Raw genomic sequence first — 12,497 nt, forward strand, 5'->3', positions numbered from 1 at the left:
TGATAGTCAAAAGAAGAGGCTATAATTGGGCAATGCGGGATCTAGTCATAGATGTAAAGCAACACCTTTTTTTACATGTATTCCCTACAACAAACCAGTTAATGTGTGCGGGAGTATTATTTATCATTGAGATTACTAAGCAATGTAGTACTGCAAAAAGAGGCAATGGAGTGATATGCACATGAATATTTGCTCTAAATTACCTTTTATTTTTGACTGGATTATCAATCCCAAAACTCTGAATATATGAATGGTGATACTGATGTCCTTTTCCCACCTGTAGATATCTGAAGCGCTTCAAGGTAATGAAGCCAAAGGTTCTGAGGAGCTGGTGTAGGCAGATCCTGAAGGGTCTTCACTTCCTCCACACCAGGGCCCCTCCCATCATCCACAGAGACCTGAAGTGTGACAACATCTTCATCACGGGCCCCACCGGCTCCGTCAAGATAGGAGACCTGGGGTTGGCCACACTCAAGAGGGCCTCCTTCGCCAAGAGTGTCATAGGTAGGAGATCCAATCAGACTGAATCAGTAACACCTGGTGTATCATCTATATATTTCTAAAATGGACAACAGTCTCCAGATTCCAAAAATGTCCTGCTGTCTGACCTTTGACCATGTCCTCCCAGGCACCCCAGAGTTCATGGCCCCAGAGATGTATGAGGAGCACTATGATGAGTCAGTGGATGTCTATGCCTTTGGGATGTGCATGTTGGAGATGGCCACCTCAGAGTACCCGTACTCGGAGTGCCAGAACGCTGCACAGATCTACCGCAAAGTCACCAGCGTGAGTCCACATTTAAAATGTAAACCAATTTAGCTCGTATATAGGTAACACTCACAACTAGGCTAGACACCAATTTCAGTCATTCATGTTAGCACTGTGATTTCTATGAATGGCAGCCACAGATCTCAAGTAACCAGGGGTATTCAGCATTAATTTAAAGGCCAGAATCATCAGATCATTTGTTTTGGTACTGTCCATAAGTAGCTTGTTTTGGGTCACATGTTCAGGAATGGCTAAAGAATTGCAGCATTTACCTTGAGTTAACTCCGCAAATAGCACTGCTGGGTGGGGCGGTAGGCAGCCTAGTGGTTAGAGCGTTGGACTAGTAACCGAAAGGTTGCAAGATCGAATCCCGAGCTGACAAGAAATCAAAACTGGATGGTCCACAGAGATAGATGGGAGGGGTTGAGTGTAGCTGAAGGATGGGACTAAAAATGAACAAAAAATAACTAATGTAGAATATACTGTGTCCGTAAAATTTTTATAGTACGATTCTCTCTCCAATTATCAGTAAGGTTTTCATGGTACGCTACTCCTCAATGAGAGTGGAGGGTAAGGAGATACAAGACCTTTCCATGGTAGGGGTTATGTTACCAGCCAGCCCCATGGTTCTTGATACTTGAATAATTCCCTAGTTTACTGGACAGTAAAGATGGTCATGATGTGCCATATGGCATTGCTCAGGAAGTCCAGAACCCCTCAATTCTTCATAGAGCTAATCTTGTATTCCACTCTATGCCAGTGAGGAAAAGAACATCACAGTGATGAATGCAGCAAACTGTTTTTAGATCAGGGGGTGTCCGGAGCCATAATATATTGGATGAAGGGTATTGATTTTGCACTTTTAAAACTTGGCAGGCACTGCTGAAGTAGGATGACTCATCTTAGCCTGGTCCCAGATCTGTACTTTAGCCAACTCCGCTGACTAGCATTGTCAATGATAATCAGAGGACTTGGCACTAAAGCACATGCATATATTCTGCATGGTATGGTAAGGATAGTCAGAGGTGTTGGCTTTGGCTAAAGCATATACAGTTGAAGTCGGAAGTTTACATACACTTAGGTTGGAGTCATTAACTTGTTTTTCAACCACTCCACAAACTATAGTTTTGGTACGTCGGTTAGGACATCTACATTGTGCATGACACAATACATTTTTCCAACAATTGTTTACAGACCCATTATTTCACTTATAATACACTATCACAATTCCAGTGGGTCAGAAGTTTACACACAGTGGGGCAAAAAAGTATTTAGTCAGCCACCAATTGTGCAAGTTCTCCCACTTAAAAAGATGAGAGGCCTGTAATTTTCATCATAGGTACACTTCAACTATGACAGACAAAATGCGAAAAAATTATCCAGAAAATCACATTGTAGGATTTTTAATGAATTTATTTGCAAATTATGGTGGAAAATAAGTATTTGGTCAATAACAAAAGATTATCTCAATACTTTGTTATATACCCTTTGTTGGCAATGACAGAGGTCAAACGTTTTCTGTAAGTTTTCACACAATGTTGCTGGTATTTTGGCCCATTCCTCCATGCAGATCTTCTCTAGAGCAGTGATGTTTTGGGGCTGTTGCTGGGCAACACGGACTTTCAACTCCCTCCAAAGATTTTCTATGGGGTTGAGATCTGGAGACTGGCTAGGCCACTCCAGGACCTTGAAATGCTTCTTACGAAGCCACTCCTTCGTTTGCCCGGGCGGTGTGTTTGGGATCATTGTCATGCTGAAAGACCCAGCCACGTTTCATCTTCAATGCCCTTGCTGATGGAAGGAGGTTTTCACTCAAAATCTCACGATATATGGCCCCATTCATTCTTTCCTTTACACGGATCAGTCGTCCTGGTCCCTTTGCAGAAAAACAGCCCCAAAGCATGATGTTTCCACCCCCATGCTTCAGAGTAGGTATGGTGTTCTTTGGATGCAACTCAGCATTCTTTGTCCTCCAAACACGACGAGTTGAGTTTTTACCAAAAAGTTATATTTTGGTTTCATCTAACCATATGACATTCTCCCAATCTTCTTCTGGATCATCCAAATGCTCTCTAGCAAACTTCAGACGGGCCTGGACATGTACTGGCTTAAGCAGGGGGACACGTCTGGCACTGCAGGATTTGAGTCCCTGGCGGCGTAGTGTGTTACTGATGGTAGGCTTTGTTACTTTGATCCCAGCTCTCTGCAGGTCATTCACTAGGTCCCCCCGTGTGGTTCTGGGATTTTTGCTCACCTTTCTTGTGATCATTTTGACCCCACGGGGTGAGATCTTGCGTGGAGCACCAGATCGAGGGAGATTATCAGTTGTCTTCCATTTCCTAATAATTGCTCCCACAGTTGATTTCTTCAAACCAAGCTGCTTACCTATTGCAGATTCAGTCTTCCCAGCCTGGTGCAGGTCTACAATTTTGTTTCTGGTGTCCTTTGACAGCTCTTGGCCATAGTGGAGTTTGGAGTGTGACTGTTTGGGGTTGTGGACAGGTGTCTTTTATACTGATAACACGTTCAAACAGGTGCCATTAATACAGGTAACGAGTGGAGGACAGAGGAGCCTCTTAAAGAAGAAGTTACAGGTCTGTGAGAGCCAGAAATCTTGCTTGTTTGTATCCGCCTGCTTTTAGAAACAGAATCCCCTCTGTCTGGCAGCAGCAGTTTTTTTCTCTGTCTACTTTACTCTATGAATATCGGCATGCCCTGGAGAGACCACAGAAGTCTATTTATTTATCCTTTATCCACGGGAAACTCTGATAGCTTTCAACCAGACTACACAGTGTATAAGTATCTGTATGAATGTGTCAGTTCCTGAAAATACTATTTTCAGTCCACAGAGTTGCAGAAAGGGGCTTGTTTAAAGCATTAACAATCTGACAAGTGATGTTGACACCTCTTGAAATGTGATCAACGTTTTTAATGAGTTGTCTGCACATTGTTCAGAAAACCACTAAAGTCATTATGACAACTTTTGGTAAGCTATGTGAATACATGTGGCAATCTCTCTCTGTCTCCCTTTTTATTTTCTCCACCATACTTACTCATGGCTTCCGGCCATCCCTCTGAACTGTTTTTTCCCTTCCTTTTCTGTTATCAGGGGGTGAAGCCTGCCAGCTACAACAAGGTTGTGGATCCTGAAATCAAGGAGATTATTGGCGAGTGCATCTGCCAGAAGAAAGAGGAGCGGTGAGGGACTGTACCTGCGTCTCTGTCCACCTTGGAGGCCATAGGGCCACCAAGGTGCTCCGTCACCCCTCCATACCTCACTTAATCTGCCCACATCCTATCACGATGACATTTGGGGCACTCAACAACATTCCAATCTCCCCTCCCGATCTGTACGCCATCCTCTGTTAACTTGAATAATAATGGGTTTAATACAGAGGAGAAAATGACCCTTAAAACTGCCTCTTTGGCAGGTTTTCATACTGAGAGGTGATTGTGTACAGTTCTCTCTCGTTCCTTGTCCTGGCAGCTAGTAAATGGAGGGTGTTATTAGATAGGGGCTTATACTGTCCAGACCAGAACACTGAGAACATTGGTGTTCAGGAGAGTCTTTCAGCTCCTTCATGACATAACTACTGAATTTGGTGGAGGGCATTAGGTCACTGTACTTGGAGTTGATATGACTAATTTGAAGTTAATTTAGGCTAAATCTGAAAATTACAGAAGGTCAAGTTGGAGCCATGCCATGTTAGCACAGTGATAAAGGGTTGTTTTTATTTTTCGTTCCTACCAGGTACTCCATAAAGGACCTGCTGAACCACGCCTTCTTTGCGGAGGACACAGGGGTGCGGGTGGAGCTGGCCGAGGAGGATGATGGGAAGAAGGCGGCCATCGCCCTGAAGCTGTGGGTGGAAGACCCAAAGAAGCTGAAGGGAAAATACAAGGAGAGTGGAGCCATTGAGTTTACCTTTGAACTGGAAAAAGAGAGCTCGGAGGGCGTGGCCCTAGAGATGGTAAGATGGATGGTGGGTGGGTGGATGGATGGATGGATAGTTTGATGGTTGAATACATGGGTGGAGTTTAGCATTAGACTGGTTGAACAGACATTGCAATCCAAGGTGGGGTTTGAATTTGTCCTGAATAATGTAAATACTTGAGTAAATGCTGGTTCTGGCGGCTCTGTTATGGTGTGGGTTGTATTTTCCAGGCATGGTTTAGGTCTACTCAACACCTTAGAGGGCAAGGTAAACGCCAGTAAATACATAACCATTCTGAGTGATCACCTTCAACCTACAGTGCCTAGTGAAAGTCCACACACCGCTTGGACAGTCTTCACATTTTGCTGCTTTACAATCTAAAAAGGGATTAAATTAGATTGTTTTCTTACTGATCTACACATTTTAAAAGTGAAAGGAAGTTATACAAAATTTTAATTGTGCGTCTTTTCACACCCCAGAGTTAATACTTGGGTGGAAGCACGTTTGGCAGCCATTACAGCTGTAAATCATTATGAATAGTATTCCACCAACTTTGCACAACTCTTTGGGCAACATGTACATTGTTTTGGTCGCTAAAAAAAACTATCGGACAGCATATTCAAACTTGGTCTCAGATTTTATTTTTTGAAAAGTCTGTTTATTCAGTTTACACACATGACAACACAATATAAATAATGTATGCTCAACTAGAAAAAAACTTATTTCAAATATAAAGATACTGTACTTTGGACAAGTTAAACACACTGGGCAGAAAAGTACAAATGTTAAAGGGCAATCTGTAGTTAATACAGGAACAAAGCGGTCACCTTGCCATTGTTCCTGTAAACAGACGAGGGATAGGTGTGGAGAAATGCAACCACTCACAGACAGTCATGGCCACAGACTGACCATCCATCTGACCAATATGACAGTTTACAATGCTATTTAAAAAATATATAATTTTTTTTACAGTTATTTTTTACAAACAGGGCAAAACAAGCTCACATTTTAGGCTTTGACAGGACAAGAAGAATAAGGCATCCACGAGTCACAATTGCAAAAATCGCTGAAGTTGGAGACTTTTATCTCCCTCACCAACTTCAAACATCTGCTATCTGAGCAGCTAACCGATCGCTGCAGCTGTACATAGTCTATTGGTAAATAGCCCACCCATTTTCACCTACCTCATCCCCATACTGTTTTTATTTATTTATTTTTCTGCTCTTTTGCACACCAATATCTCTACCTGTACATAACCATCTGATCATTTATCACTCCAGTGTTAATCTGCATAATTGTAATTATTCGCCTACCTTCTCATGCCTTTTGCACACAATGTATATAGACTCCCCTTTTTTCTACTGTGTTATTGACTTGTTAATTGTTTACTCCATGTGTAACTCTGTGTTGTCTGTTCACACTGCTATGCCTTATCTTGGCCAGGTCGCAGTTGCAAATGAGAACTTGTTCTCAACTAGCCTACCTGGTTAAATAAAGGTGAAATAAAAAAAAATAATAAACATTCAATAAGAATCAATAAGCACATCACCAACCTCAAGGTCCTCCCAAAAAAACACAGAAATGCTCCTCCAACCAGTAAATCACAGGGGTGTCAAATACAGATGTATTTTTGTTTTAATGAGAGTGCCATTAGAGGGTGGTGGACTGTACAAAGTAAGACTGGAATGGAGCCCAATCATCATAAAACAGTTTGGACTTCCCATGTGTGTTGAATGACTTAAAAAAAAAAAAAAAAAATACATTTGAGATTACAGCACACTTCCCACTAGGGCTGGGCGGTAATACCGTATTTTACTATATACTGGTATTTATACACGGACCGGTTTGGGTTTTAACTTGATCTTTTATGACGGTATTTTAATGTTTGGTTTGTTAAATGTGATACGCCGTGTGTAACATCCATTTTTATAGTTTACTCCGCTACTTGAGTCATCTCTCTGCTCTCTCTCTCCATGCCGCTTTCTACACAGACCTAGTCCCGCCCCCTGTCACTCAAAGGAGCGCATTTTTTGTTGCTTGACCACGAGATGGAGTAATCAATGCATGATCAATGCAGCACATGCAACAATGTTGATGACAACGATGTTGTTTCCACTTTGATCTTAATATACATCCACAAGCGTTCTATTGTAATTATTGTGTTTCTTCCATCTGCAAACAGCTAGTTTGTGTTTTCTTAGCAAGTTAAGCTAATTCGCTGGTTGGCTAACTAGCTAATAAAAGTAATATGAGTCGAGCAAACGTAGCCAGCTAATACAGCCTGATACCAGTACTGGTGGAGGCTTAAATCAGCATGTTGTTTGTGCAACAGTATCTTCTAAATCAAAGAGGAATAAGCAAAGCATGAATATGTTGGCTATATGAATAAAGATGTAATGTAGCCAAAGATTATAGGGTCCCCTAGGAAACACAGAACATAACTTTGGTTCCTACCCTGTCACATGGCATTTTCATTCATTGTCATGTCAAACAACACTGTATTCAAAGTGCCCACTATTATTTATATTCTAACAATATAATTATAATAAACATTCTATTTCCATGATTCCAAAAGTTGACCTAAGGGTTTTGATCTAAATCGCAATTGCAACATTTGGTTAAAAATAAGGCCTAGTATTTTAGCCCATTTCGTGGCAGTGTGGAAATGATCTCAAATGAGTGCAGGAAATGCAGAAATTGATGGAAATTATTTTAGGTTGAATTGAATTGAATTGATAAACCAATCAGAATGTAGAAATATTAATTTAAATCATTTAGAATATATGTGTTTCCACCCTCGGGTCACGCACTACTCATATAGCAAATGTGCAACTTTTATTAATCAAAAACATAAAATACTGTCAAAACTTTGAAAAATACCATGATATGATAATTTGGCCATATCACCCAACCCTATCTCCCACCCAATATTTATAAGATGGGGGAACTACACCTGTGTAATGATCATGTTGGTTAATCAGCTTCTTGATATGCCACACCTGTCAGATAGATGGATTATCTTTGCAAAGGAGAAATGCTCACTAACAGGATGTAAACAAATTCATGCACAACATGAGAGAAATTAGCCTTTTCTGTGTTTTATTTTTTTCTTTAATATATACAGTTGAAGTCGGAAGTTTACATACACCTTAGCCAAATACATTTAAATTCTTCACAATTCCTGACATTTAATCCTAGTAAAAATTCCCTGTATTAGGTCAGTTAGGATCACCACTTTATTTTAAGAATGTGAAATGTCAGAATAATACTAGAGTGATTTATTTCAGCTTTTATTTCTTTCATCACATTCCCAGTGGGACGGAAGTTTACATACACTCAATTAGTATTTGGTAGCATTGCCTTTAAATTGTTTAACCTGTTGAATCTAGGGGTCATTTTTTTGGGGGTGGGAAATAACGTTCCCAAAGTAAACGGGCTATTTTTCAGGACTAGAAAATAGAATATGCATATAATTGACAGCTTAGGATAAAAAACACTCTAAAGTTTCCAAAACTGTAAAGATATTGTCTGAGTATAACAGAACTGATATTGCAGGCAAAAGAATGTGAAAAATCCAATAAGGAATGCAGCGGTTTCTAAATAAGAGTCCCTTCCTAAGCTTCCCTATTGAGCAGTGAATGGAATATCAACGAGATTCCCTTTTCTATGGCTTCCTTAATGTGTCTAGTATCACAAGACATAGTTTCAGGCTTTTATTTTGAAAAATGGGCATGTACAACAACATTGCGTCAGTGTCCACCTGATGGCTCTTTGTGTATTTCTCGCGCAAAAGACAGAGGTAGCCATTTTTCCACCCAGTCTTACTGAAAAAAGCTCTGTCCCGGTTTATATATTATCGAATAGATATTTGAAAAACACTTTGAGGATTGATTATAAACAACGTTTGCCATGTTTCTGTCGATATTATGGAGCTAATTTTGAATATTTTTCGGCGTTGTCGTGACCGCAATTTCCGGTCGTTTTCTCAGCCAAACGTGAAGAACGAACGGAGCTATTTCGCCGACAAAAATATTATTTTTGGAAAAAAGGAACATTGGCTATCTAACTGGGAGTCTCGTGAGTGAAAACATCCGAAGCTCATCAAAGGTAAACAATTTAATTTGATTGCTTTTCTGATTTTCGTGACCAGATTGCCTGCTTCTAGCTCGGCATAATGCTATGCTAGGCTATCGATAAACTTACACAAATGCTTGTCTTGCTTATTTTCAAAATCTGAGATGACAGGGTGATTAACAAAAGGCTAAGCTGTGTTTGAATATATTTCACTTGTGATTTCACGAATATGAATACTTTCTAGTAAGATTTTTTGTCCGTTGCGTTATGCTACTTAGTGTCAGTTGATGACAATTATCCCGGATCCGGGATGGGTAGATCCAAGATTAACTTGGGTCAAACGTTTTGGGTAGCCTTCCACAAGCTCCCACAATAAGTTGGGTGAATTTTGGCCCATTCCACCTGACAGAGCTGGTGTAACTGAGTCAGGTTTATAAGGCCTCCTTGCTCGCACAAGCTTTTTCAGTTCTACCTACGACTTTGGAAGTATGCTTGGGGTCATTATCCATTTGGAAGGCCAATTTCCGACCAAGCTTTAACTTCCTGTCTAATGTCTTGAGATGTTGCTTCAATATATCACATAATTTTCCTACCTCATGATGCCATCTCTTTTGTGAAGTGCAACAGTCCCTCCTGCAGCAAAGCACCCCCACAACATGATGCCACCCCCGTGCTTCACGGTTGGGATGGTGTTCTTCGGCTTGCAAGCCTCCCCCTTTTTCCTCCAAACATAATGATGGTCATTATGGCCAAACAGTTCTATTTTTGTTTCATCAGACCAGAGGACATTTCCCCATGTGCAGTTGCAAACCGTAGTCTGGCTTTTTTATGGCGGTTTTGGAGCAGTGGCATCTTCCTTGCTGAGCGGCCTTTCAGGTTATGCCCATGTAGGACTCGTTTTACTGTGAAAATTAATACTTTTGTACCTGTTTCCTCCAGCATCTTCACATGGTCCTTTGCTGTTGTTCTGGAATTGATTTGCACTTTTCGCACCAAAGTATGTTAATCTCTAGGAGACAGAACGTGTCTCCACTGAGCGGTATGAAGGCTGCGCGGTCCCATGATGTTTTTACTTGTGTACTATTGTTTGTACAGATGAACGTGGTACCTTCAGGTGTTTGGAAATTGCTTCCAAGGATGACCCAGACTTGTGGAGATTTTTTCCTGAGGTCTTGGCTGATTTCTTAGATTTTCCCATGATGTCAAGCAAAGAGGCACTGAGTTTGAAGATAGGCCTTGAAATACATCCACAGGTACACCTCCAATTGACTCAAATGATGTCAATTAGCCTATCAGAAGCTTCTAAAGCCATGACATAATTTTTCAAGCGGTTTAAAGGCACAGTCAACTTAGTGTATGTAAACTTCTGACCCACTGGAATTGTGATACAGTGAATTACAAGTGAAATAATGGGTCTGTAAACAATTGTTGGAGAAATTGTCTTGTGTCATGCACAAAGTAGATGTCCTAACCGACTTGCCAAAACTATAGTTTGTTAACAAGAAATTTGTGGAGTGGTTGAAAAACAAGTTTTAATGACTCCAACCTCAGTGTATTTAATCTTCCGACTTCATCTGTATGCCTTGGACATCTGTCACTAGAACTAACCTGATTCTGGAGCAGTACCTTAGACAGTGTTTTCCATCAACAATACGCCAAATGATGGAATTTTCTTGTGGAAGAATGGTGTCACCTTCCAATAGAGTTCCAGACACTTGAAGAATCTATGCCAAGGCGCATTAAAGCTGTTCTGGCGGCTTGTAGTGGCACAACACCCTATTAAGACACTTTTTAAAATGATTATTATTACTCGTTATGCTCCCAAACATTTCGTTGGTACAGCAACCAACATTTCGGCACGTAGTGCCTTTTTCAGGGTTGTCATTGTTCATCAAATATAAACATGTTGGGGGCTAGTCTAGTAGCTACTTGTAGAGGGCAAGAGGTCTGTGTGTGGTGTCCAGGCAGACCGTGTACCTACAGTGCTCCAATCTCATCGTCAGGGAATGCGCCCTCTTGCAGATTGGCAGGGATATGCTCTGCACTTCCAGGAATTCTGTATGCTTCTTTTTGTCCAACAAACGCCCACCATCAGATAAGATTTCTGTAAATATTTCTGTGTACTTAATCTACAATAAAGTGTTCCCGGAGCTTTGTGCAGTTTTATTTAACACTTTCTGATGGACCCAGCTACTATTTCCCCCTCCAGATTGTTCTCAGACCTCTAATCCAACTTGTTTCAGATTTTGTCCAAGTTGTTTAATTGTAAACAGATATGGGTTTTATGCCCGTTTGAAGAGCACTGGGCTGAGACCCTGCCTCTGAAGTGAAAATTGAGATCTGCTCACTGGCGAAGAGGGTTATAGAGTACTAAAGTATGGTTGGCAGTATCTGTTGTTTGTTGTAGACAAGGAATTATCTTTGTCTTTGTTTTGCCCTGTCTTAGCTTAGTATGTTTGCCCTCTTCTGTTGTGTCTTAAGTGTTCAAAACAGCCCTTAGCAGACGTCTTGATATCTGATCATGTCTTGGTGACCTGCATTTTATGGCTGTCTGTGTTTGTTAGTGAGCTCGTGTATTTGTGTATGGTGTTTAAGCTGTAAATAGATTATTGAATGTTTATTTTACCCTGTAGGCTATTTGTGGGAGTGGGACAGGCTTGGGTTTGTGTGTGCTTTACTGTTGCTTTGTGTGTGTTCAGTATGTAAGCTTTCCTTTTGTCAATGGGGTCAAGCTGTCAAAAGTGCGTGACTTTATTGGTTTATTCGGATCCCCATTAGCTTTTGCCGAAGCAGCAGCTATTCTTCCTGGGGTCCACACAAAACAACATTCCATGACATGTTAAATCTCTTTATTTGTAAGGTAATTTTGCTGTTTGCTTGATTAATTGAGGATGGAAGGGAGTTTCATGCCATCATGGCTCTGTATAATACTGTGCGTTGCTGTGAATTTGTTTTGGATTTGGGGACTAGAGACCCTTGGTGGGGTATTCAGAAAGTATTCATACTCCTTGATTTATTCCACATTTTGTTGTTACAGCCGGACACTTTTTTTTTTTCTCAGTGATCCACAGACACAATAACGACAAAGTATGTTTTTAGACATTTTTGAAAATGTTTTGAAAAGGAAATAAGGAAATATCTCATTTAAATAAGTATTCATACCCATGAGTAAATACATTGCTGCGATTACAGCTTTGAGTCGTCTTGGGTATGTCTGTATCAGCTTTGAACATCTGGATTTGGGGATTTTCTCCTGTTCTTCCTTGCAGATTTTCTCAAGCTCAATTAAGTTAGATGGGGAGCTGTGGTGAAAAGCAATCTTCAAGCCTTTCCACAGAAAGCATCCCCATAGCATGATGCTGCCACCACTATGCTTCACGGTAGAGATGGTGTTAGACGGCGATGAGCAGTGCCTGGTTTTCTCCGGAAATAGCACTTTGCATTTAGGCCAAAGAGTTACATTTTGTCTCACAGAATATTTTGCCTTATGCTCTTGTCTATCAAATAACATTTTATTTGTCACATGTGCTGAATACAGGTGTAGATCTTAGCATGAAATGCTTACCTAACCAACAATGCAGGTAAAGAAATAGAGTTAAGAAAATATTTGCTAAATAAACTAATGTAAAATAAAAAGTAACACAATAAGATTACGTAACAATAAATTGGCTATAGACTTGGTACCAATACCCCCTGTATATGTGCGGGAATACAGGTTAG

The 12,497-nt window shown here is 40.6% G+C and overlaps 1 protein-coding gene across 1 annotated transcript in view; it reads left to right on the forward strand.

The window, feature by feature from the left end:
* LOC139416227 (serine/threonine-protein kinase WNK2-like) overlaps window positions 1-12,497 on the forward strand; it is a 143,097-nt gene that overhangs the window by 66,581 nt on the left and 64,019 nt on the right. Inside the window, exons 4-7 of the mRNA XM_071164643.1 lie at window positions 284-504; window positions 629-786; window positions 3,878-3,966; window positions 4,520-4,739. Of these exons, the coding sequence (XP_071020744.1) occupies window positions 284-504; window positions 629-786; window positions 3,878-3,966; window positions 4,520-4,739 (688 nt within the window). The remainder of the gene's footprint in view (window positions 1-283; window positions 505-628; window positions 787-3,877; window positions 3,967-4,519; window positions 4,740-12,497) is intronic.

The sequence above is a fragment of the Oncorhynchus clarkii genome, chromosome 9 (assembly GCF_045791955.1).
Source record: "Oncorhynchus clarkii lewisi isolate Uvic-CL-2024 chromosome 9, UVic_Ocla_1.0, whole genome shotgun sequence".
NCBI lineage: Eukaryota > Metazoa > Chordata > Actinopteri > Salmoniformes > Salmonidae > Oncorhynchus > Oncorhynchus clarkii.